This window comes from Ictalurus furcatus, chromosome 2 (assembly GCF_023375685.1).
Source record: "Ictalurus furcatus strain D&B chromosome 2, Billie_1.0, whole genome shotgun sequence".
Lineage (NCBI taxonomy): Eukaryota > Metazoa > Chordata > Actinopteri > Siluriformes > Ictaluridae > Ictalurus > Ictalurus furcatus.
Window position 1 is genome coordinate 25,992,766 of NC_071256.1, and position 27,980 is coordinate 26,020,745.

General features: G+C 39.6%; 1 protein-coding gene across 1 annotated transcript; it reads right to left on the reverse strand.

Moving 5' to 3' along the window:
* Positions 1–47: 47 nt before the first annotated feature.
* xpo6 (exportin 6) lies at positions 48–27,957 on the reverse strand. The gene is made up of 25 exons (XM_053610994.1): positions 27,168–27,957; positions 26,302–26,392; positions 23,747–23,859; positions 23,474–23,671; positions 19,390–19,549; positions 19,209–19,286; positions 18,501–18,957; positions 18,219–18,345; positions 18,021–18,130; positions 16,037–16,145; positions 15,771–15,863; positions 15,481–15,550; positions 9,070–9,229; positions 8,181–8,273; positions 7,894–8,041; positions 6,590–6,736; positions 6,230–6,401; positions 5,085–5,240; positions 4,323–4,437; positions 3,787–3,865; positions 3,494–3,586; positions 3,221–3,382; positions 2,146–2,244; positions 1,818–2,048; positions 48–1,119 (listed from the first exon to the last, which is right to left on the reverse strand). The coding sequence occupies exons 1-25, from the start codon at positions 27,168–27,170 to the stop codon at positions 1,018–1,020; spliced, it is 3,366 nt and encodes a 1,121-aa protein (XP_053466969.1). The 5' UTR covers positions 27,171–27,957; the 3' UTR covers positions 48–1,017.
* Positions 27,958–27,980: the final 23 nt, after the last annotated feature.

Sequence of the window (27,980 nt, forward strand, 5' to 3'; positions counted from 1 at the left end):
AAGTGGCTATTCAAAGTTTACAAGAAACAACCAAACAATTAAAGCAATCAGTTTAGAATTTTGTATGTGCACAGGTGAAGCTGTGCCAGAATGACAGGTGGCCAATATGGTAATATCAATAAATTAAATAAAAATTTTAAATATCTTTTCTGACACCCCCTAATGATAATGACAATCATTACACACATCAGATAGGAAAAACAAAAACAGAACTTTTGCATGAAGAACGGATTGTGTACAACAGAAACTCTTCCAGAATAATTTCCAGTCATCACTGACTGAACTTTAATCTATATTCCGATTATTATTGTTGCTGTTAAGAATGAAGCACAAGATTTTAAAGGAGTGACCAAATTAAAGAGCAGCAAATACACAGGTGTTTCCTTATAAAACTTTATTGAGGATCTATCTCCTGAACCAGGATGGAATGATACGAAAGGAGTAAGAGTCCGTCTCCATGGGGATGAAGGCGTTAAAATCAGACATAGGAGAAACAAAACGAAATTCGGCGCTCTGAATCACAGCAGTCCATTTTAAAACAGTCCTCACACTGTGCTAGTCACCAATGACCAAATCAAGCGTCCATGTCAAACTGCGTTCATCCTTTAAATCAAAACTGCTCATCTCAACTGCAGCAGAGTGCTTTCAATGGCACTTTCATTTTAAAAGGACATGGATTCATACCTCCAGCCACAGTGCTTACAGATCTGCTCCACTAGTGCGTAAACATGCATTTAACTTAAACTGGCTTCAGCTCTTCCACTTCTGGCATCATTGCAGCAGTGGAACGTACACTTTGGCCTTATGATCGTTGGCAACATGAACTTTTGCTGAAATAAACACATAAAAAAATGCTAACAAACACCGCAAGGAGTGTGGTTCTGCTTACACGCCATTAACTGAAAGATCAGAGGCTGGGTCCTGGCAGAGAGCGTGGCTTGATCACTTGTGTGGAAGTGATCTGCTTCCTCGTGAAGACGAGACATGGTTTGGCTTTGCACTTATCGGGGAACAGCGCTATAATTTTAACGTTCCTGGAGGCAAGCTTCCATTGCACAGTCTGTAAAAACGCAGGTCATTCACCAATCGATACACTCCCTGAGAAAACGATGGCAGGTCCTAGAAAATAAGAGAGAGTGTTACACATTACACAATACAAAAAGATTTCATGTGGAATGTCAAATCTTAAAAAGGTGTTTTTGTGTACAACACAGAGTTCAGATTTTTATTAAATGGCCCTAACTTTTGAAGTGATGGGGTTTTTTTTTTTAAATGTCATGTCTTTAGTGGAAATTCTTATGCATTAGGGGAGTTATGGCTTGAAATATAGCACAGTATCATAACCTAGTCTAAAAATATCATGGTTTCACAGACTCACAGTATTAATGCTATTAATTATTTGAAAACGCACAAGCTGGTGGTGAAAATTAAATACAAATTTTATTATGAAATTGGAAACAAAAAGACCAAATCCCCTTAAAAAACAACAACAATCTAATTAGTGATTAGATGTGCAGCATCTCCTGCACAAAGAAACTGGGATTTATGTAGCATGATTTTGGAACGAATCCAGAGGGATAGGGTTGCAAAGTTTTTGGCGTTGAAGCCGGACAAAAAAGGGATGAGAAGCACCGGAGTAAAGAGCTTTATCGGATAAAATAAATGAATGGGTAAATCCTAACAGACAAAAATGAACTGTAATCAGTATTCTTGAATAAGTCTAGCGTGATGTAATAGTCCAATCAGACACTGTGACTAAGTGTGACACAACAACGACCCTACTATGCATCTTCGAACAGACAAGCTAAAGTGCTCACCCTCTCTGGTGTGAAGTTGCGGGCGAGCGTTGTGCGTTGGTGAGGGTCGAGGCCTTGGCAGCCATTGAGGAACTCTGGCAGGAAGGAGGTATAAAAAGCTGGGAAATCTACAGCAGCCATGTTGTAGAGGGCCAGAGTGATGTCATCCTGCAAGAGGTCATGGCTCTTGTGCAGGAGAACTTGCAGCAGCACGTTGATGAAATGGAAGAGCATGGAGTTCCTGAACAACTTCTGAACACACACACGTATACACACACTGGATAAGCAAAATAAACACACAGACATGAACCAAATAACCAAATAGTCTGATGATTAATGCATCTCTCACCCTGTGGTAGAGTTTGTGTTTTGTGTTAAGAATCTCCAGATAGCTCAAGTTCTGTTTGAAGATATGGATATCAGGCTGCAGGAAGGACTGTCCAAATGCCTGTCAATCAAACAAACAAACAAACAAACAAACAAAACAAAAATCATATGATTCAGACCACTGCACAAAATTTTTATAATATACAGTATCCAGCATTTCCATTGTTATGGTTCTCACCACTGGCCTAGCAAATTCCAAGGAGAAAAATAAAATACTCTGGCAATTTGAAATCCTTTCTCAATAGTAATCAATGTGTAAGTTCTAGATCAGAGGTCCTTTCTTTAAATGTGTACAGTAATATTTGGCTATTTATTGGAGCCACAGCGTTTTGACTGACAGAACACATTAGGTCCAATTTGACCTTATTTAAAGGACTAACTTGTTTTGAGTTTTTAGGTGTGGACTAAACCAATTCGTGACCAAGCAAACAGGCTAATAACTATAAGAACTCAGTAATAAATAAATATAATAAGATTTGATAATGGTGTGCTGTGATTTCCAGCACAGTAAATATAAAATTTAATAAATAACATAAAATAAAAAGATCACAGATCCTCTGGTTATGTGTCTCAGACCCCACAGATGCACTGCTTTAAATTGACTATAAATATGACTAATAAACAAACCACCAGAAATCTTTAAGTCACAAGAAAACCGAATGAATGGCCAAAACAAACCAAGTTGCCAGTTTGCTTGGTAATTTGACACTATGTGCATGCTTCTAGCCCATCTATGCCAGACCCAGATATTTGGATTGCAGAGTACAATCCAAATATCCTACATCGTAGTGGCATGGTAGTATGGGGCTCTAGCACGACTTGTTGGGGTTTTTAAAACACTGTTCTTACTGTTATTGTTCACTGTACCAGCAAGGTAGGTGTGACAAAGAGACTACTTTGACCTGGCATGACTTATGTTAATCGCCCACTGGTCGCTTGGATATTTTTGGCTGGAGGACTGTTTTCCTAGCAGTTATATTCCAGACTTTAGGGATAGTTTGCATTAAAGCTCAGATCAAAGTCTATGTGCTGTGTACCTGCATGGCGGCAATAAACTGGGCCTCGTTCTCCATGTGTTCTTCTGCCCCTGTTCTCTGAACACTGTTTAGGACTGAGGTCTTAAAGAAGAACCTCCAGTTCTGATGGAGGATTTGGAAGAGCAGCTCGAACATTTCAGCTTTCACATCTGGACAGGAGCGCTGCAAAACGAACAAACTAATTATTCACACTTCAAGCTTAAAGAATTGCAGAGTCATTGTAAAATGATGTGTTATACACAGTTATTAGGGTGGCTTTTGAGTGGTTCTTACATCTGCCACTATAGGGTACACCTGCTCCATACAAAGGCTGAGGATGCTGGGTAACATGGGTTTAAAGGTCTGACCAGGCTCCTGAACCACAACCTGCACAAATACACACACAATGCATACAGTAGATCAGTTACAATTATATCCACTCCTCTGGCAGAATAAATCAAATCTAAACATACAGCGGAGAACTTAAGAATTAAAAATTATATATTGAAGCTTAAGTTCTGAACCACCAATTACCTCTCACACCCACACAAAAAACCCCAGCTGTGTACATTGTTATATTTGCATACCTGTAGAATCTTGAGGAATTTTTCAACAACTTTTGATCCAGCACTGCCCTCCTGAAGGATGCTGACTGCCAGCTGCTCCCTAAAACATAACGTTTTATATTTTTTATATATGGCCATATATTTGCGGCAAGTGAATCAGATCTTTCATGACATTCGCTAAAACTACACTGCTATATTCAAAGTACAAGAACAAGCAAATTTATCATAGATAAATTCAGATAAATATAGACCTGTGACTTGTAGTCAGGCCTACTATCAGAACTGCTGTTTATTAGAATTATGAAATTAACCAACACCATTTGAACAAATGGCTTGGATGGATTAACAATATTAATTTGTTCTGTGATCATTAGAGTCTCTGCCTCATCAACTAGTTACTGGATTATTAGTGTACATATAGACACCCTCAATGAATTTGAATGAATGAATGAATTTAGACTTAATAAAACAATGACTTTTACAGTGATTATCTTATTCCTAAAGGCTGGAACTTCAGGGTTTTAGGGCTATTTAAATGGTGGCATCACAATGGTTACCTGGTGAACATGCTGAGGAAAGTCTGAATGATTTGTTCAGTGAATGTGACTCCCATCTGCACCCGAAGTGCCTGGAATAGTGTGAGGAAAAAACTCAGCATCTCATCTGTTACATCTGTGGAAAGAGAGCGAGGGAGAAAAAACAATAGCAACATTACATGAGCACAGTATCATGGACACTCCAGAATACCAGTTACCATAATTCTGCGCATCAGACAAGGGTATAAAAGTATTAATGTTGGTAGATTTCCAAAGGGATTCTCTGTTTGGGCTCAAAATTCTCTCCATAACAGTGTAAAAGTCTAAACAGACTTTTTATTTTTTACATTTTATCTAAACGTATGACAATATATTATATATATATATATATATATATATATATATATATATATATATATATATATATATATATATATATAATTTTATCTATTGGAGTGTGGACAAGGACGTTTGAATGCTAAAGATCAACTTTAGCATACGTCTAACCTCTAATGCAACACTTTTTGGTCACAATGTGTCACTTTTGTACAAACATGGGTCTGTGTAAACGCATGTAATTTATGCTACAAATTCAAAATGGATGTATAAAGCATCTCATTTAATATACATTACATTATTAGAGTTTTTTTCTAGGAGTAGACCTAGATGGCATCATACATGCATAATAGTCTCTCACATTTCTGGAAAAGAATTCTCCCAATCTGTACGAGTTAGCACACACATTATTCTGTAAGGAGTGTAGTGGAGGTCAGCAACTCTTACCAAGCTGCTGAATGTACAGCGGGAACAGAGCCAGAGTGACCTGGACAGACTCCTGCAGGCTCTGATAACATATCTGACGAGATTTTGTGGCTTCTCCTGATATGCTGTCCACTAGATCCCGCAGTACACACAGGGTCTGCTGCAGCACTACTTTACCTGAAAAAAGAAAAAAAACAAACATAGTAGAGAAGAGCAACCGTCGAATGGATTAATTCATTACCCTACAAAGTCTTGCCCACCTACAAATTTAACAGAACTTTAGATGCATTAACCTTCCACAAGCCCATGCTTACAAAGGTGCGAGACAGACCCGTTTACCGAGGAGAAAAGTTTTCCTGTGTAAGCTGAGACAGCAACTCTGGGCTCTCCTTTAATGATTCCTCAGCATGGGATCATGACATGAAATTCCCATCCTTCCACATGCCTTAACTGATTTATTCAGCTTTAACAAAAACAAAGCAAACTTGCAACAAACCTTTGGGCCAACAGCCAAAAACTAAAGTTGGACAAATAACAGACTGTGGGATTACTGTGCATCCAAATACTCATCATAAGGCCACACCCCCGATAAAGAGGTGGTGTACCCCTTTATCAGGTTTATAGTTTAATGATCAGTTTTTCGTCCTTTGCTAATGAGGCTACTTCTGGGTGAAGATGTTTTTCCTCTACATGTTGAATAACAAGAACTGGCCCAAATTCTAGTTCTATCTGGAATCTAGTTCATTTTCCAATGATTCTCTGTCTCGAATGGCCAAAAGTAGGCTCGACAGTAAAAGTAACCATAGTGTAATTTTGGCTCGCACAGACACAGTCCCTTTTTTTGTGCGTGTGTAACCCAACTTTTTATTGTTCAACAATTAGAACTTAGTACATCACCACATAATTTAATAAGCACCTTCACAAGTCCAGTGTGAAGAAGCAATGAAAATATTAAAGTTCCACTTTTTGAATTAAATTACAGGAAAAAATGAACTTTTCCATAATATTCAAATTTTTTGAGATGCACCTGTATATGTTCAGAAAACCAAAGACCTGCTACTCGTACTGAACTAAGGACCAAGTCATGAAAATACAATTCATGATTTCGGTACAGTGAAAAAGACCTTCGCCATCTGTTTGAAGGACATGAGCATGACTGCACTCACTGTTGGGATGGTGGTCTGGTGGGCGGCGCAGCAAGCGGTACTGATGTGTGATGGTGCTGATTAGACGTGCATGATTGGTTGATCGACTTTGCCATTGCTGTTCTGCTTCTGGTAGACTTGGCCACGGTAAAAGAAGCATGTTCGACAAAGCCCTGCAAACCAGCACATGAGCCTAGAACACACACACACACACACACACACACACACAATAAAATAAACAAGTGCACACACATAACCTGTATCTGAAAAAATGAATACCAACAAGATAGCTTAAAATGTGTTAAAGAACTTAAAATATGTATGCTGCATTTAAATGCAGTTAAAAAAAAAAATACTCCATAAACACACACACACACAAACCTCCTGAGCCAGTCTATGATTGTGGTTTTCTGTGATGAGATTGAAGACGTTCTGTACCGCAGATAATGACACCATGAACACAGGTCGCACTGTTGTTGCCATGGATACCAGTAGATGGCACGCAGATAACAGCAATTTCTCAGGAACCTGCAGCAGTAGTAAGCAGTACAACATCAAACACAGGTGTGATCTCTAGATGTGCCAGTATTGTTAACAAGAAAATCCTAGCAGGCAGAGAGAGAAAAAACTTAATTTAACCAAAAATCCTAGTGTCTCAATGGATGTGCTCTGCAAACTGCAGAAATGTTTGGATTTATAAGCAACCAGCTATAAGCTTCACACAACTGTCAGAAATTTAACATAAGTGCATGTCGACTCTACAGTCTGCTCCACTTACATTTTATGCTGTACACAATAACAAGTTGTCGTGAACGATACTTACTTTTCTTACCCATCAACTGACTTACCTAGATAGCTGATTGTCCGAGCATTAGTACAGTATTAAAAAAAGGTCCTTACATGAAAGAAAAATATCTAACAATCAAAAAGCTTGTCTGCCCAAAGAGTAACACAAAAATATTATATGACGGCACAGCACATCCTACCATGTGCATTTTTAAAATTGCATAACAATTGGTTTGTCAGTAGAAAACTGGAAAAACACACACATATATATATACACACACATATATACAAAAATCTGGTGTGACCATTGCTAATTAGCAGTGCCTCCATTTCTTTCTTTCTTTTTTTTTTTTTTAAAATGGGGATCAGAGTCCTACCCACTGGTTTTCTTTGGCTCCCATGGCAGAGGGTTGTGAGCTCACAGGAGAAGTCAGCACAAAGCTAAACTAAGCTTTATCATGAACACCACCTTTACCTCCTATGTTCCTTCCCGTTCAGCAATTTAGTTATTCCACGAGACAAATTTCACTGCCGTTTGGCCTGACCATTACTTTGTGTCTCCTGTATCGCTGTAGCAAGCGTTCCAAAACTGTAAATACGATGGCTAATCCATACAAGTTGGCAAGCTTGTATCTAGGCAGCAGATTTAATAAAGAGGGGTGAATAACTGGCTTAACAGGAAATTCAAGGTTAATGTCAGTTTAATTCCAGTTCACAATAGTACAGGATAAAGTTTCAGATCTGAAAAACAAGTGTTACCTGACTTGGCAAAGTGTAAAAACAGTTATGTGGTCTGATTGTTTGGTCTGGGCATTCAGACATTCAGGCCTTTACATACTGCCTGTGATGGACCTAACCTACACTTTGCTAAATAAAGTCATCTTTGGCAAGAATATTACCTTGGCGTTAATTAGGGGTGTAGTGGCAGCCATGCATGATGTGATGAGGTCAACGAATTGCGTTTGATCCTGCTGCCGCTGTACTTCACTGCAGAACTGTGCCAGCCAATGAGAATATGCCTGCAGTGCAGCCAATGACTGGGCATGACTGCAAAAAAATAAATAAAATAAAGTCATAATGTAAAAAAAACTAGGAAAACATGAGTGCAAAGTCACACAATGTAGATCACTAGGTATATATAATCAGACTTTCTGTATTATGATTTTTTCTTTTTATGTGCACTTACACATCTATAAGGTCAGGTTTAAGAACTGAAGGGACAGCCATTTCCACATCATACAGGCTGATCTGAGAGCCATAACAAGTGACCTCCACAAGCCTGGCAGAGAGAGAAAGAAGATAAACAACAGGAAACCAATGACAAAAATAAAAATTTATTCCACAGTTTCCAACATCATAAACTTAATTTCCTGAAATGTATGTTAATCGTCTGCCATGGGGTTGATATGCTTCTTTGCGTTAAACTAATTTGGTGTTGCTAGTGTATGCTGTTCTCCTAGACATTTCGACAAAAGCCATGGACCATGTTTCCCCATGTGCTCAACTCAATCTGCAAGACCTGCTGGACACCCTCAGTTGGCTACTTCACTCTGTACGGACACTAATTAAACCAACGAAAGCATGAACAACTGAGCACTCATGGAGTTCCAGCCAGACGGCTGAGGCATTGCTGGAGTCACTGCCTTTTTTTATTTTATTTATTTACACACTGTAAAGCCATGACAGCGCTTAACCATTTGAGCTACATCCCCTGTGAGAATCTAACATCTTCTGTAATCAGAAGCAAAGGAGGTAAAGACACAGCTAAAAAGTTAATACTGCTGTTATCAAAATGACAGAAATGTTACATGTTTGAGCTGACGTTTTGGTTGTAATTAAACTGTGGCAAATACTAATGATCCTTTTGGATTTGATCTTGTTATTACAAGTGGATGCAAAGTGTTAAAGATTTGCAATCAGAGCGATACAATGTTTTTAAAAAGGGTTGGACCTGTGTTCATCAAAATCATTTTTGCCTAAATAACAGCTACAACAGGATTTTGTTAAAAATTACTAACTTATTTTTATTATGAGTGATGTGAAAAACTTGAATTTTTAGAAAAAGGGTAACAGACCTCTGGACAATAGCCAGGGCATCGTTGAAGCGAGCTGTAAAGACGTCTCCGGTGAAAAACTCGGCCAAACGCCCTACGGCCTGCAGCAGGGAGCTCAGATCTCTCAGCGCACAGTGCAGCCTCCTACAGTCAGCTTCGGCCGTGATGTTCAACCTGCGATCTACACACAGACACGGTAAAGTTATCAGAGAAGTGACGGACATACACTCAATGAAAGAGAACAAACACAAGCAAAGGGACCAAATCGCACTTGCACATACAGAAGCTGATTTTATTTGTAATTCAAGGTAGCAACAATGTATTTTAAGATAGCAATACTGAGAAATATCACTTCTGAACAATACACTGCAAATATTTTTCTGAACAGCTTCAGTTACAATATATATATATAATATTTATATGTTTACAGTCCACACATTCTTCCTGATCTATCTGTTCTAACTCTTGCCAGGCCAATCTTTGCACACTCTCCATTAGATATGTTATACCTCTCTCCTATCTTTCTCCTTAAAAGTCAGGTCTTTGACTTATGCTGTTTTGTTGCAACTTTTGCTACATCCTCCCCAACCTAGAATCCACTGGGATACAAACTTCTTACATGCACATACACAGAGCCAGTGTAGCGCTCTTAAAACAAATCTGCTCAGTCGCTGTCTTTCATAACATGCATGTGATTTCCGGAGTTGGCAGGTTGTAAACGCCATCAGTGAGCCGAAAGCAGGACATGAAGAAACGGCTCTTTTGACCGCAGATTTGTCTGTAAACCACGTAAAACAGGATACTACTGAGTGCAGTGGCTTGTTAGTCATCAAGGCCTGTGAACAGACACAGACCTGCATAACTTCAGTTCTGAAAAGTTCATAAAAATGTGAAATTAGCTGGCAGGATAACCACACTGCAGAAAGTTCAGGGTACTGCTACTACTTCCTGCATTACTAGTTTTCTTCTGCTTACTCAGTGGCATGGCCATAAGAGAGGTGCAAACCGTTAAAATAATTCAGAAATGAGGTCACGGTTCTCACTCAATTCTCTGACCAATTTTGTAAGGAACAATATGTATATTTATTAAAATTCTTATATTACTGTAGCAGACAGTGATAGCTAAATTTTTCTCATCTGCATTTTGAATTACTGATTTAATCGGCACATTTGTACTGAAATAGCTGCCGTCTGTTAAAAACAACTGTTATATAGAATACAATTTTGATCACATAAGAATGACAACAGCGCAGTTAAAAGGAATCCAGGAATATTAATGGCTGGTTAAATAAATTGTCATGGCTAATAAGCCACTTGTGGGTTTAAATCGGTCTTGACATACGTGTTCTATGCATATTGTGTCACTACTTTGAAGCGTAACAGCATGTGCAGCCATGACTCACTCGCCACATTCATTCATTCATTTCATACATTTAAATCACAGCCTGTTTAGAAGTTGGGAAATTAATATTTAGTACATATTATTACACATTTATTTAGGACAAATTTGTTCCTTCTCATTACAAGTGAAAGTTTGGGCCATTTTAAAATTCACTTGCAGTTTCCCCTTATTGTTTCTTCACTTTTTCTTCTCTAGACTAGCCATGTTTTTGTAAAATTCCTACGGTCACTGGTCACAGCGTATAAGTTGAAATAGAAGCGCACTGTTTTATGTTGTTGCCCGAGTGCAAATGCTGCAGAATCAACACTGGACTTGAATAAAATTGCATTAGGAAATGAATTGAGATCACAATTTTTATACGCTGTTGTTCAGCCCTATGCCAGTAGCTAATTCACCTGTGTTACTTTAAACCAACTGCAAAACTATCTTGTGCAATGTTTGGACACTAACAATAGCACCTCACAGCTTAACAGTCATGATGAAATCACAAAAACGACCCATCAGTTTCAACAACCAATGATTCAGGACTCATCCATTACGCTATGGGCCTCGTTTGTCAAGCTGGATATGAAAGGATGTATGCGTAAATTGATTGTATAAGTGTTTACACAAGAAATTTGGTATTCATGAAAATCCTGGAAATTGCTCCCAAAAACAATCACAGTCCTTTACCGCTATTGGACAGGAAGAGCTTACAAAACTTAACACATCAAAATCAAACATGTATACTATATCCAATGAAACAGTTGCTTCTTGTAGTAGGAGAGCCTCTTCTCAATATTATTAACTCCTCTTTATGTTTAGGTCACGTTCCAAGAACATTCAAGCTGGCAGTTATTAAACCTGTCATTATGAAACCACAAGTAGATCCTAGTAAACTAGCGAATTACAGACCAATCTCAAACCTTCCATTTATGTCTAAAGTATTAGAAAAAGTTGTGTCTGCTCAATTATGCTCCTTTTTGCAGAATAATGGTATCTATGAAGAATTTCAATTAGGTTTCAGGTCCCATCACAGCACAGAGACTACACTTGTCAAAATTACAAAAGGACTTACTTCTAGCATCTGACCAAGGCTGCATTTCAGGCATTAAAATGGTTTAGATCCTACCAGTCTGACCACTACCATTTTGTTTGTTTAAATGATGAACTTACTAACTTAACGGCAGTAAAATATGGTGTGCAGCAAGGATCTGTGTTAGGCCCCCTGCTGTTTTCTTTATACATGCCGCCCCTTGGAAATATTATTATAAAACACGGGATTAATTTCCACTTTTATGCTGATGATACTCAGCTATATATTTCTACAAGACCAGATAAAATTTCTAAATTTTCCCTGTTAACAGAATGTGTTAAAGACATTAAAGACTGGTAATTTTCTTCTACTAAATTCTGATAACAACAGAGATATTGCTAATTGGACCAAAAATCAGTACACAAAGGCTATTAGAATACAATCTGCATTCAGAAGGATATTCGGTTACTTCATCCTCTACAGTCAAAGATCTGGGTATTATATTACACAGCAACCTATCATTTGAATATCATATTTCCCAGGTAACAAAAACAGCCTTCTTACACCTTAAAAATATTGCCAAGCCACATAACATCTTATTTGTTTCGATGCAGAAAAACTAGTTCATGCGTTCATGACTTGATTGTACAAGACTGGATTATTGTAATGCACTGATAGGTGCTTGTCCTGCATCCTCACTAAATAAGATGGTTAGTCCAAAATGCAGCTGCTAGAGTGCTTACCCACTGAAGCTAAGCAGGGTTGAGATTGGCCAGTACCTGGATGGGAGACCTCCTGGAGAAAACTAAGGTTGCTGTGGGAAGTGGTATTAGTGAGGCCAGCAGGGGTGCTCACCCTGTGGTCTGTGTGGGTCATAATGCCCCAGTATCGTGACAGGGACACTATACTGTAGAAATATGAGACGTTAAATTGAGGCCCTAACTCTCTGTGGTCATTAACTATCCCAGGACATCCATCATAAAAGATGCTATGCGTGGTGGTTGAGGAGATCCCCCCGCCAATACTACGTAAAGTGCTTTGAGTATCTAGAAAAGTGCTATATAGAGGTTACTTTAACTAACTTACCAAAATATGAACATATTAATCCAATTTTATCAACTCTACTTGTTAAGGTCCGTATCGATTATAAAATACTGCTACTCGCCCATAAAGCCCTAAACGGTCAAGCTACCTTATATTTAACCAATCCTCCATCACAGTCTTTAAGGACGCAAAACTCTGGACTTTTGATAATACAGATAATATCAAAGTCTACTAAAGGAGGTAGAGCTTTTTCCACACTTAGCTCTGGAATAGCCTTCCTGATAAATGTTTGGGGCTCCAACACACTCTCAGTTTAAATCCAGATTAAAGTCACATTTCTTTAGCCTACCATTCACATAACACATCTCACAACCTTGCACTCCAATCATCTCAGATAAAATGATAACAAATGTACATGGAAAGCTATGCCTGAAATGCAATGAACAGCAGCTACGCTAATCCTTCTCCTTTAGTTTCCTGTTCCTACAGGACATGGGCATCCCGAGGTAATCAGTGAATATGCAGGGTCCAGTTCAGAACCAGCCTCTACGAAGATTCCAGATGACGGCAAGTCACGGTTTCAAAACCACTAAAATGTTCTGTTATACTGTTCCTACGGTATGAGCTGTTTTTTATGTCTCTCATCAAAGACGGAAAATGCAGGAATCCCTTGGGTTATGTGCAGCGTACAGAGTAACACGACCCTTCCCCCTCCGGTTGGTGCGAGCGGTCAGTCTCCTGTGTGTAGGTTGACCGAATCATGTGAACCCCAGGAACTTTTTCCCCCGTCAAAAAAGACATAGTCTGCCTTATGGGAATTTTTCATGTACCGAAAAACATTCAGACAGCCACGGCTTGGAGGAGGAAAGACATCCAATTTGTAAGACATTTTAAGAGTGGCTGTTAGAGGAGGCAATACATCAAATATGATATCCCAGCTACGGGAGCACCAGGGAAGAGCAAAGTATAACATTTCTGTGATTTAGAGTAATAATTTCATTTAGCTGGCATCACGTCTATACTTTTGTTTAAGTCTTCCACCATTGTGTACTATCCACCATCTGTTCAAAATCACAACATTTAAAAAAACAAAAACAAAATAAGAGCCAGCAGTTTTAGTTTATGTTCTAATTATTGTTGAGCTGCAGGTTTAGGCTTACTTAAGTGGTTGCATTTATTTTAATTTAATCAAGAGGACTAAGAGGATTATTTTATTTTATTTATTTGAATATTTAACCTGACATAAATGTTTACTAATGTTGCAAATATTCTATATGTTGCTTGAAAATAAAATGTATTGTGTTCAATGGAAAAAAGTTGGGGGGGTTTTTACCCAGACACTTAAAAAATAACATTTTACAGCTGTAATCGCAATAACGTGAAACCGTGATATTTTTGCATAAAGGTTAGGTAGGACAGCTGTGGCTCTGGTGGTAGAGGGGGTTGTCCACTAATTGTAGGGTTGGCAGTTCGATTCCCGGCTCACATGACTCCACATGCCGAAGTGTCCATTGGCAGTGTCCAAGACACTGAACCCCAAGGTTCTCCCAATGGCAAGCTAATGCCTTGAATGGCAGCTCTGCTACTATTGGTGTGAATGTGTGTGAATGGGTGAACGAGAACCACTAAGGTTAAACAAAAAAAAACAAAAAAACAACACCACTATATAACCATTTATCATACCATCAAAATCTCATCCAGGTCATGCCTGCCAAGTACATATAGTACTACTTAGTGCACTATTAGTTTCAAGTTTCATTTTTAGAGAAACTTTTATTTATTTTGTATATACAGTACATTTCAATTTCAGAATTAGTGATTGTAGTTCTGGAGACAAGTTAGAAGTTGTAGAGCTATTTTTGAGAACTGCGCCCTCACACTATTCCTGCCTGCCTGTTTTTGTCACACAAATGTCACATGGGGAAAACGTAGCTTTTTTTTTCTCCATCAAATCATTTTGGATGCATGAATATATTTAGTGTCACTGTAGTTTTGTATTTCATTTTAGTTGTTAATATTATTTTAACTAACATTTGCTGTCCAGTTAATCTGCCACAGCCTCTGCTTTTTTTGGTGCAATACAATAATAACTACCAAACACGGATAGTATTGTCACACATTAGTAAGAATCCATGTCAGGCCAGAGTCAGGTGGACGCATATCTGAGCCAGTCTATACTGGGCTATACAGGGCTTTCTTAAGAAGTATTAATCAGTTAGCTAGTCACTCAAAAACTCTTAAGAAAAATGTGCTTTTGCACAGCCTTAATAAAACAGATGCCCAAGCCTGAACTTCTCATTTATCCTTTACTGATGCATCATTCAGAAGACAGGAGTGCATAAAAAAGTCTGCTTCTGCTTGAAATCCTAAGAATACATGAGGCTTTTTCCTCAAATATACACCCTTTCATTACTTCAGGTGACTGAAAACATCTATGAAGAGGACAGATGAGATTTCATTTCCCCCAACCTTAATTAAAGAGTTCAAACACCAGGTGGCAGCATAAGTGCAAAAGAATAAATAAATAAATAAATAAATAAATATTTGAACACATAATTATTATTCAAAATAATTATTTCTATCAGCACTCTGGGGGAAAGCAGTTAAAGTTGGTAGTACATACTGTATATTATATGAAGGCTATATAACTCCTTCCTTGAACAAGGCTATTGAGGGGGGAAAAAACCCCCCACAGTGTATTATTCTGATTTGTAACTGGCCAAATGTAATATTGAACAACAGCCATGTTTAGTACCTGTGCTTTTCTTGACCCATTTGCACTTTGACTACAACATAACCGATTGTTTAAGCAATAAACATCACTAGTTTTATAAAGAACAGACACATAATGGTGGTGACGGCACACGGTGATGTTAGATGTAAAACACACAAACCTGACTCTGCATGTTTGTTATTGGCATTTGAGAAGAGTATGCAGGAAACGTTTTGTGAAGAGATGAATGAGGCTCACTTGTTCGTGTGGTTACGATGAACTGCTGCAGCCCAAGGTAAACATCCAAGTCCTCCTGAAGTACTGGGAACTAAAACACACAAAAGATGTTCTTTTCTATGATGTACATGATGAATATGTTGACAGCAGTGACGGTGCACATCAGAACACTACGTCCATGTTTTCATGTGATTCAGTGTTATAATTAGACTTCATTATAAAAAGTCTATTTACCAAATTAGAATTGCTAAAATGCTTTGTGAAAAGAAAAAAGAAATAAAGGAATATAGTATGTAGCTACACACACTTACCAGAATGGAGAAGGTCTGAGATGGGAGCAGCTCCATCACCTTGGCAACCACCTCCAAACTCTGACGCAAATATCGCTGCCATTCAGTTTGTTGCTACAGCAACCAAAGACAGAATGTTTAGTCCAAATATACAACCCACCAACTTCACTCCTCAAGTACAGAGGAAAAACTGTACCAAAAAAAAAAAAAAAAAAAAAAAGCCCTGCAGAGACACTGAGAAGATAAACACGACAAAACGGATAATGTTGTGTCCGTGTATGTCTTACATCATCATCAAGGGTCTCATCGTCCAGCTCCTCCAGCTGACTTTGATTCAACCTGAACTGAATGCGGTTCAGGACCTCTCGGAGTAGCATCACTAAAGCATCCTTATACCTGTTAAGCAACCAACATTAACATAAACACAACTCCTTATCTAAATAAACAGAACCATCAGCAAAACTTACATATAGAGCAAACTCTGGAACCATTTTTAAGATAAGCAGATTCATCAAGCCAGACTTATAGCATTTGATTTGTCACTAAATGTAGCCAAGAGTTACATACGTTCACAAGATGAGATAGTTTGATAGACGTTGCACATATGCAACCAGATCTCCTCATCATGATCTTTAGACAAAACTAAAATAAAACACTAAACACTTGCTTTTTTCCAATCCAGTGACCATATCTTACTCTGAAAAGCTCAGTGTCACAGGGTTCAAAAGCTGTTTTGATTCTGGAAACTGGTTTATGAAAATGTGTATACACAAATGTGGAGAACTAATTTATATTGCAACCACCAAAGTCCTGAAGCTTGGGGCCAGAAAAGTGTACAAAAGGTATCAGATGCCTGTTGGGCAAAGGAGCTGAGGCTATAACTAAATAAAACAAGCTTCTCCAGCCAGGGTGAATTTGAGTCACATATCAAGTACATCAATCTCAACAATTTTGTCCACATAGAAAAACACTGCTAGTATATAGTCACAGATGTTTATAGAAATGTAATAGTTGACATGGTTAAATTAGAAACCGCATGCTGGGCAAATATGTAGTAGGCTATTGATGTGTTTGTTGTCATGTCATAAGTGATCTGATTATATGATAAGGAAGAAAGTATGATTGTGGACACTTAAACAGTCCTGAAACACTAAACTACATTTTCTGAGATTTTAACAGATATGTTCATATCACACCCCATAAAAGACAATCTTAGCATCCTTTAATTAAAATTGTAGGAGAAAACTGGTTAATTTCAAGCTTTTTTCCACTATTTGCATCTTCCGGGTTTAAAATCTCATCGTGTCACACGTCACAGGCAGTGACGTGGCAATGTACTATAATACTTCGCTGACTTGTCGGTGTCTCAATTATTCATGAGCCTGTGTGTTCTTATCCTATGAGAAGATGCTGCTCTTAATTATTCATGACGGCACGTGGTGCTTTCCTACAAATGTAGTCTATGAAAGAGGCGTTCAAATGGGTCGCAGGTGTTTGTTTCAGTGGTGTAAGAGCCCGAGTGTGTTTTCTCGGGAGAGCTATGAGAATTGGAGAAAGGTGGACTTCGGACTTGCTTCCGAGGACTTTTCCATCCCTTTAAATGATTTATGTGTCTAATTTTTAACCATGACAGTTTTACTTGCGTTTTGAGGTAATTAAACTGCTTAAAGCTCTGCGGGCCATCGTGTGCAAAACTATGCAACGAGAGTCCGCGTTGAAGGGAAGATCTTTCGCCTATTTATTCGTGAAAAGCTCGGACCTATTAGCAAACTACCATTCCGACACTCCTCCCATCCGCGCTGCCTCCGGTTTTGTTTTATGTTTTCCTCCATAGTCCCGCCAGTGGCTAATGGTTTAAATAGATAGGGCAGAGGACCTGCACTGCTATCTATTGTGTCTCCATTTAGCCCTGGGAATTCAGGAGGAGTGAAGTCCTCTGCCTCATCTGCAAACTTTTTGTCACTATCCATCTTTATTGCGAGTGTTCTGAAGGCTCGCCCCCCTCTTCCTCTCCTGCCTTTCCATGCCATGCCCACTCCCCCTCCCTTCTTCGCACAGCCATCCACACCCATTTAAGCTGCATTTTTCAAAAACATTGAGAGGTAGACTTGAGCTGAAAGAGGGAGGTTTCATGACCCTTTAAGTTGACAGCCAAAGTTGTCTGAATAGGAAATATGTGTTTAGTTAAGTGACCTGATTTCCTGGCCTGTAATTTGTATGTGAAGTTTTGCATTGACTCTCAAACCAATCAAGGTTTACAGAAACACGCACCTGTTTAACACACTATCTCTGTCAGCCAGTCGGCTCCTGATTTTGGTGGTTAGGTAGTCCAGGAATATACTCCATATATCCAAGCAAGCCAAGTAGCCCTCATGTGTTGGCTATAAATATCAAAAGCAGAATACTCAGACACTGATTGGACAAAGAGAGCAGTGTTGCAGGGAAGAGAATAGGTTTGGATGTGCTTACCTGGTTGAAGGTGTACTTAAAGAGCAAAGCCAGAAACTCCACTAGAGGAAACTGAGCGTTGGACTCAATCCTCCTTAGATGAACACTTACAAAGAGTCGCAGAAAATCTGTGAACTTCTCCAAATAACTGAAACAGGGCAGTAATTAAAGTGAAAGAGAAAGAAAAAAAGTAAGAAAATGGGGAAGTCATCGCCAGACTGTGTGTCGTCAGTTCTCGGATCTGCAGCTTATTAGTTTGTATATGCAAGTGTGCATTTTCATTTTTTTTGCCTGTGCCCTTACCTTTCATCCAACTCCTGCAGTCTGTTTTTGACTGTGTGTATGTTGGTGTGCGAGTTTGTGAGTCTCTGTAGGAGGTAAAAAGTCTGCTGAAACATGCGGAGCAGAAACTCCTCAAAGTCCAGCGGCACACAGTTTTTACACATCAGCTCGTTAATGCAGTTCATAGCCATGATGCCTAACTGGGCCCGCTTAGCATGGTCCACCATGTGTCCTGTCCTTCCCTGGCTCCCATTGGCTAAGTGACTGCCGGGGGCAGAGTCTCCGTTGGAAGTGGGCGGAGGCTTGGTTTTGATTGGCAGCTGGCAGCCGAAGCGGGCAAAGTGGAAGATGGAGGCCAGGAGGGCCGGTGTGATGGAGGAGGACAGAGGTATCCAGCTGAAGAGATGAGCCAAGCACTCCAGAGCCAGCAGACACAACAGGCTACTCTCTGACTCCAACCCCAGTGGAGTGGCGTCACCTGTCAGTACACATAATGAAGAGAGACGCATTATGAATTACCCGCCCCCAAAAATAAATAAATAAATAAATAACCAACCCCACACACTCAAATTCCCCAGATTTCACTAGAGCATGTGTGCTGGGTAAGGGGATTTTGATATCATTTCCTTTGAAAGCCAAACACATTTGGTCAAATGCTTGCAAATGCTCCAGGGAATCAAATGCAGAAAAACCCAAAGCCAGAAGAAGAAAGGCCAACACATGACTCACCCGTATCTCTTGATGTCGGTGACGGAGGAGGCGTTGTTACTGACACACTGTGCTTATCCCAAACAGTTTCTAGAATACCTGAAAACCAAAAATACAAAAGATTTCCATAAGCTTTGTGAATTTCTCTGAACCACACCAAAAACACTTAAATTGAATAGAGGAGTGCGTTTGAGAGCCTCACCAGTCAGCAAATTTAATACAGTGGGTATCTGTTCCAGTAAGAGTTTTTTCAGCTCCTCTTTCCTACCAACACTCAAATCTTCCCTCGGACACACCAGCTCTTCTGAGGTCATCTTCAATAGAACCAAACCCAGGGGTGCCAGAGTAGGGGACTGCACCAACTAGGGCACACACACACACACAAAGTTCATATAAGTAATGTTCACAAAAAACAGAACTGTGCTAGTGTCATGTCAATCAGCAACACAAAGTTGGTGGAATTGTAATACAACACAAATCCAATCCCATTAAATGTATTAGGACAATATCAGCCCTTGCTAGTGACAGTAGCTCTCCTCCACATGTAATATTAGAATTGAATATAACAGCACAGGAAACACACATTTGTAGAAAATATACCACTTGGCTGGAAACACTAAGAGAAATGACTCACATAATTTAAAGCTACACACAAACCATATAGAAAAACAGTTAGTCTTAACAGCCAGTTCTTGAGTTGAGTCATTTGGGTTTACTAACTTTCAAAGCAAAGCCTGTTTTAAACTTTTCCATTATGAGAACATTTCTTTCCGGGTTGATACCCATTGCCTGTAAATTTGGTTTGTTTCTTGTGACCATGAACTGACTGCTACTGTTGATGCATGTGAGCATGCAAGGACCAGATTTTTTGTATGTTCTGATCAGAAATTGCAGTGGCACAAATGTATTTTAATATAATAAAAAAAACCAAACAAAACCAAGATAAGGTTTAATAAATAAATAAATAAATAAATAAATAAATAAATAAATAACACACACACACACAAAAAAACAGTATTATGTTTCTTCCCTTTTTGTGCACAATCAACAATGTTAAATTGGACCTAAACCAGGGAGGAACTGAAGGTGTTGGAGCAGACAATTGAGGCCTATTTGACAACCTGCACTAAAGAAATGGACGGAGGAAATCACAGGAGACAATAATAATAAAAATAAAAAGTTACTTACCCACTTTGACCCTTCACCACATTTTAACTAATTTGCATACAATTTTACATTAAATTTTATTTGTATAATACTTAAAAACAGGCATTGTTACACAACTTTATAGAAAACGAAGTCTAAACCTACATCCATATTTAGCAAATCAGAGTCAGTAGTGACAAAGGAGGACACTATGAGAAGGCATGAGGAAGACAGCATGAGAGTAAACCGAATAAAAAAAGGAACTTATCCTCTCGAGTGACATGTGATCGTGTGAGTTAGATCAATACACTCATACAATCACTTGCCGCTGATCCTAGAATATTTCCCTATATCATGAACACAGTAAATCGTGAACTGTATCATGAACACAGTAAATGAATTTCCTAGTGTGAATGTAGGGAAGGGGTGAACAAATAAATTCATTAGCTAGCTCACCAGGCAAGTGGACGCTCCAGTGCCGTGTTAACCAGTCACAGGTTTGGTTGTTCAGACCGGGCTAAAAAGTGGCAACTGATACACTGTACGTAATAAGGTATGGCCAGCTAGTGAGCTTATTAAGTGCTCTCCAACAGAAGCAAACAATTATATAAATTCCCTGAGAGTATACAAATGAGTGAGAGTAAACTTTTACAGTCATGTGAAAAGATAAGTACACCCCATGGAATTTTTTTCCCCCTTTTCTGGACAAACATTTGTTCCTTTTTGAAAGAGTGCCTAATAATAATAATAAAAAAGGTGTTACACTATCAAATGACACATAAAATTGACAGTTTGTAGTAATTTTCACAATGTACAGTGCCCTCCACTAATATTGGCACCTTTGGTAAATATAAGCAAAGAAGCCTGTGAAAAATTGTCTTTATTGTTTAAAGAAATCAGAAACATACTCTGGTCTCATGGATATCAAACAACTGCAAACAAAACACAGGTTTAACCAAAAAATAAAAATATTTGTTAAGTTTAGGTGTGCAACAATTATTGGCAACCTTTTAGTCAATACTTTGTGCTACCTCCCTTTGCCAAGATGGGCATTTTCCAGTTGACTGGAACTTCTTAATGATTGCCCTGATGGTGAAAATGGATGTGGATGCCTACGAGTCTGGCAAGGGATTTAAAAAGATCTCCAAATTATTTCAAATACATCATTCCACTGTAAGGAAAATAATCTATAAATGGCACCCATTTGTCCAGGACTGCCCATCCCAGCAAATTCAGTCCAAGAGCAGCCCGTCAAGGGCAAAAAGAAATCTCCAAGAACCCCAAAATTTCATCACAGGATCTGCTAGTAAGTCTTGCAACTGTTGGTGTCAAAGTGTATGCTTCTACAATCAGAAAGAGACTGCACATATTTGATTTGCATGGGAGGTGTGCCAGGAAAAAGCCTTTGCAATACAGTTTGCCAATGAGCATATAGGCAAAGACCAGGCCTTCCACCAACTGTGAAGCACGGTGGTGGAAATGTTATGGTTTGGGGTTGCTTCACTGCCTCAGGGACTGGACAGCTTGCATTCATTGATTCAATAAATGAATCCTGCATCATATGAAAGAGTGCTTGAAGATAATTAAAGGCCATCTGTCCGAAAGTTGAAGTTGAACCGAAAGTGGACCTTTCAACAGGATAATGATCCTAGGCACACTAGCAAATCCACCAAGGAATGGTTCAAAAAGAAGAATTGAGGGTTATGGAATGGCCTAGTCAAAGCCCAGATTTGAATCCCACTGAAATATTGTTGGAGAATTTGAAACAGGAAGTACATGCAAGAAAACCCTCAAACATCTTGGAACTGAAAGAATATTTCATTGAAGAGTGGTCAAAAATTCCAGCAAGCTGATGTCAGAGACTGGTGGACAAAAGGGGGCAATACTAGCTTCTGAGGCCAAAGTTGTACCTTCCTTTTTCCACAGAAGAATATCACATCTCTTGATATCTCTTTAGAATAAATAATTGAAAAAGCTAATTTTCCTTGTGGTTTTGTTCAAGTACATCAACTCTATTAATAGGCACTGTTTCAAAGATGATCAACTGTTTGCGTGACAAAATATGTTTAAAAAAAAAAAAAGCCAACAATTTCCATTGGGGTCTGCTTATTTTTTTCACATGACTGTATACGAATTCCCTGAGAGTGTCTGACTGTGTAGCTATAGAATATACCACATGCCTGCATGTTCCTGATTCTGAAAATTGACTGTCATCTGTACACGCTAATTACTCAACTGATTTTACACTGCCACAATATCCAGTGACATTTGCTCCGATTATATTATATTAGCAGACCTGCCAACCTTTATGCATTTTGTATAAAAGGTCAGTAACGTGATAGCAGAGTATGAGGTACCACTCAAATATACGCCAAAAGAACAGCCTTTTTCTCTCCCACTAAAATGGGAGATGAGCCAACTGACATATGAATCTGGAACTATTTGCGCAGGTGTTTTGAACTTTCCAATACAAACTAATACTGGCAGGAATTTAAAAGTACTTTCGACTTGTTTTTTTCAGTCAAAAGAGAAAAAAATAGGTGAAATTTTTACCTTAACAAAATTAAATAGGCCTACAATAGTTTGAAAGTGATTAAATGTGTTGTTCATGTCTCTCCTGCACTAGTCAGTACTCACACACATTCAAACACTTGAGCAAGAGATCAACAGTGGAAAAAATGTTTTTTTTTTTTTTTTAAAAACTGTTTACTGCACATTGTTGCAGAATCATCATTCAGCTGATTTTTCACAATTGCCACTGCTAGCAAGCAGTTCCTAACTGTTCATCTGATAATATTATTGTGTCATCACCTACTCTCATGAAAAGGTGGAAATACACTATATGGCCAAAGGTTTGTGGAGACCTGACCATCACACATACATGTGGATGTGGCCCAAACGGTTGCCACGAGGTTGGAAGCACAGAACTTTATAGTATGTCTTTGAACGCTGTAGCATTACAATTTCCCTTAATTGAAACTAATAGGCACAAACCTATTTGTTTCAGCATGACAATGCACTTATGCAAAACGTCCACGAATAACCCCTCTGAACACTTTTGGGTCGAACTGGAACACTGACTGCACCCCAGGCATCCTCACTCAACAGCAGTGCCCAATAAACATGCATATTTCAGGTACCTGTAAAGTATTGCTAAAGAAGTCGTGGTAGAACATTGGCCAGTCCTGGCGTCCGATGTCCACGATGACTTTGCAGAGCTTATTTCTGATGAAGAAGGGCAACTGAGCATGCTGGGACAGCAACAACTTTGGCAAGCAGTTACGAAGCTCTGCTTTATCCTCACTGGCTACACCGACCCACATTTTGTTGACCAGGTTCTAAAAATGAATATCAGGATTAATACATAGCATGGATGGAGTGCATAGTATGTGAACATGTGTGTGTATACTCACCTCAAATACTGTAAGACTATACATCATGACATATTCATTTCTGCTATTGGAGAGGAAGTAGAGGCAATGTCTCCAGGAGCCTGGCTGGCCAGCAAAACTATTCAGCAGTTCCTCTACAAGGTACAGCACAAATGTTCACACCATTAAAAGGTTCAATTAGAAGAACATACTTCAACTATAGAGAGTCAAAATTCATATAGGCAAGTGTAGAGACATGGGTTTAGGCAAATGTATTACTTTTCTCATAGCGGGTGGTCATACTTCCATTATATCTTTGTTAGCCCCAGGCAATTTTTAATAACAATGGCAAGTTCAGTATCAAAATTATCATCTCGTATGCAATCCAGGGCAAGCTGCATTTCAAGTAGGTGAACATTTTCACTTACTGGAAAAGCAGTCCCTGGCTTTTGAGTGTGCAAAAAAACCAACCCACATACATTTCAAAGTTCTGACACCAAGGTTCCTCACAGGCTGTTAGTGACTTCTTGGTCAGTCATTTTTGCATGAAGAGCTGTTAACAGCTGCATGTGGTTTTGTCAAATGCGCTACACAGAAACACTAAAGAGAGTCTTGTTTGAGTGGTAAAAATAAATGGCAACCACAGTTGAAAATGCACATCTACCAGTAATATAAATGGTGTGATGTTTGGATGGCTTATGGCACTTGTGTCACTGTGAGATACAATGTCTCATCTGTATGTTCCAAGCAGGAAACCCGCCCATCCAACACCCATACTGCTTATCCTACACAGGATCACGGGGGAGCCTGGAGCCACAAGTTCATCACAGGGCACACACACACACACACACACCCCCACTACAACCACAAAGGAACAACTTAGAGAATGTCCGTATGTCTTTGGACTGGGTGAGGAAACCGGAGTACCTGGAGGAAACCAATGAAGCATGGGGAGAACATGCAAACACCATGCTAACAGGGGTGGGAGGTGGGATTTGAACCCCCAACCATGAAGGTGTGAGGCAAACATGTTAACCGCCAAGCCACCCCCCACCCCAAGCAGGAAACCTTGCAGGAAATCAACTCTCTAAAACAAGAAGTACACGATTAATCATTATTGGTACAGATCTATGTTGCCCATCACACACAATAATACTGACCCACATAACACAGGCGGACAATTGAGGACGTCTCAGGCTAGGTAGCCACCCAGGTGTTTCACTTGACATATGGAGCATATACATTGGTACAAAAAGCTGGTTCTGAATTTAAATTTGCATTAAATTTGAGGATGGCATTCCTCCCTCTCATCACAGGCATCAAGGTAGTTAATGAGCTCCTCAAAGCATGTTCAGCTGCCCAATGAGGTTGCACGAGCAGGTGCTCAAGTTGATACAGTGGCTGGCTTTATTCATCTCTGTTAGCATTTGCTAACTAGTGGATAAAAGACGTGAATTAGCAAAGACTACACTGAAAGAAAAACAGAAACTAAATAGAAACAGATAAATCGAGGGGTGGCACGGTGGTGCAGTATCACAGCACAGTGCCCCCTGTTTGATCCTGAGCTTGGGTTGCTGTGTGTTTGTGTGCACATTTACCAGTGTCTTCCCTGTGTCTGCGTGGGTTTCCTTTGGGTTCTCTGGTTTCCTCTCACCTCCCAAATACATGCCAGGCTCATGTGCATGGTGTCCTGTGACAGACTGCTGTCTCAGGCCCGGTTTACACTAGTACCTTTTTATTTTAAAATGAAAACGATGGCGTTTCCGCTGTGTTTCAGAAACAATCTCCATCCACACTACACGACCGAATACGCATGTCACATGGCCATTCATGCACACTGGGCATGCGCAGGAAGTTGGTTGCTAGTCACTGGCAGGCACAATAATGAGCATGAGTGCGAGGAAAAGCAAGGACGTCACTTATTTTTTTCACTTATATTTTTATTTCAGCTCAAACAAACAATCTCCAGTTTCATTTCTATTGAACATTCCTGCTGAACATTTCTGCAAGGATGGCACTTATGCCGCTTGAAATGAGATTTGTTGCTGATTGCTCTAATCATTGCTTGCCTATTGCGCATGTAGGCATCTGTAGTATTATAAAATACAGAATTTAACTGCACATTGGCTGCTAAGAATGACAACAATGCCAGCAAAGTTTGCGGTTCAGTCTCCGTGTTGCTGTGTCTACGGTCAAGGTAGGGTAATGGTCATATGGTAAGGGCTTGACGAGTCAGGGAAGGATACGCAATGATCCAAAAGAACCAATCAGGGGGCAAATGTGGGCGAATCCATGCCTTCGTTTTGGTCTGTTTACACTGAAAAGCGAGAGTTTTCAAACTAAAACGGGGTCTTCTGTGTTTCCAAAAGTCTCTGTTTTCGAGGGCCGAAAACACAGCGGTAGTGTAGACGACAGGCGTAACCATAGCAAAAGCTATGCGTTTTAAAACGAAAACTCACTAGTGTAAACAGGGCCTCAGCCAGGGTGTATTCCCAGCTCACACCTAGCGTTCCTGGGACACTACACTGACCAGGATGAAATGATTACTAAAGATGAACAAATAAAAAGAAGGGAGGTAAAATAAAATAAAGACTCACCAATCTCTCTCTTGCGGTCATTAGTAGTGCAACTGTGGAAAAACTCAGTCATAAGACTTTCTAGTGCTCGCAATGAGGTCTCCTCTGACGCCTGTGACAGAGCAAAAAATACAGTCAGATATATCAGAAATGTAGGCTGACAGATATAACTGGCGTTTGTTTACAGATTAAAAACAAACCACACAACACATTCTCCCTCTCTCCAGTTTTCCGCGGAAACGTGCCCGTGTTGTTGTTGTTTTTATTTATCGTTCACAGGGTATTTGCCTGGGCCTCTATGTAACATAGGAAGGAGGAAGAGAATTTGAGGAAGAGGTCGCGTAGCCATACTGAAGCTGAATTCTTAGTATGAGTCACGACACGTCGCGCGCTGCATCGTGTTCATACCGCACACACCGAGGCGGAGGCTCGCGACGCTCCAATCTGACCCGAATGGCCGTTAAGTTGCTTTTCAAAACGATGACCGGAGACCGTTATTTAGTTGGACTACCCACAGACGTAGAATTGTACCTTTAATGCTTTAAACCATCACATCCTATGCACAAATAAACACACAATTTCGGTTAGAACAAGAATAATAACCCATAACCAAGCCCAGGGAGCAGGTAGGTAACTCATCTGCCCCGCCGACACAGTCATTTACACGGAAGAACGTAATCACGATAAGGGACAATTATTGCGATACTGTAAAGTAAAATAAGGAAGCGCCATAAAGCAATGCACCCCAGGCCTCAGATACAGACGTAGCTAAACGACCTGTTTGTGTCACTAGAGTTTACACGTTCAAACACCCACTAAATTAGCCGAGGGTGAAAAAAGAAAATAAAAAAAAATAAGCGTTTACATGTGAAAGAATGTCGACTCACCATGTCCGGTCTCCGTTAAGCTCCGGCTGCTGCGTTTCTGAGGCTAGAGTTTGAGATGGGGTTTAATCTGTTGGTTCATACTGCCCGAGTTTCACCCAGTAAATGTCTCAGCACCTAAAAACACCGAGACACGCCATGGCGGTGATATTCAGCGCAGAGCCGGGGCCTGGTTCAGTCTCTGCACTCACTTGTTATTGTTGATCCTGGCTGCTGCAGTACGGGGGATTTGAGGAGTGACAACCACCGTGCCTCCCGGATGCAGGTGAACACGCGCGGGTAAAGAAAAAAATAATAATAATAATAAAATCACCAAACACAGCCTTATCGTACCGCTAGATATTCAACGTTCCGTTGTGGTGTTAAAATAGCACTCAGTCCTGTTTTTCACAGCGACAGAAAGTAACAGAACCAATCGTGTAGTTTGTAGTATAGCTCTTCTTTCTTTTCTTTTTTTTCGTGCAGGCCTCGTAGCTTCCTCTCTGCGCGTGAACGCCCCTCCCCACCGGAAGTGAAATCTTAATCTTGGGCCGGATGAAACCGGCCGCATAAAGACGTGTCGCAAAATCAAACGTCCTGTAACTGTACATGATATAAACACCGATAACATTCTCATGTGAAGTTTGAATAGGGAGAGTACGAATAAACAGCCCAGAATCGCGTTTTATGAAGAGAATGTGCACAGTGGGACTGCGACAAACTTTTCAAGAGTTTATAAAATGTCAGGTGCAATAACTATGTTCTTCCCAGATAGCAAAATGGCGTTGACCCTCCTCGTGGCAAATAAGCATTTTTCATAACAGCCCTGCCAGTGTT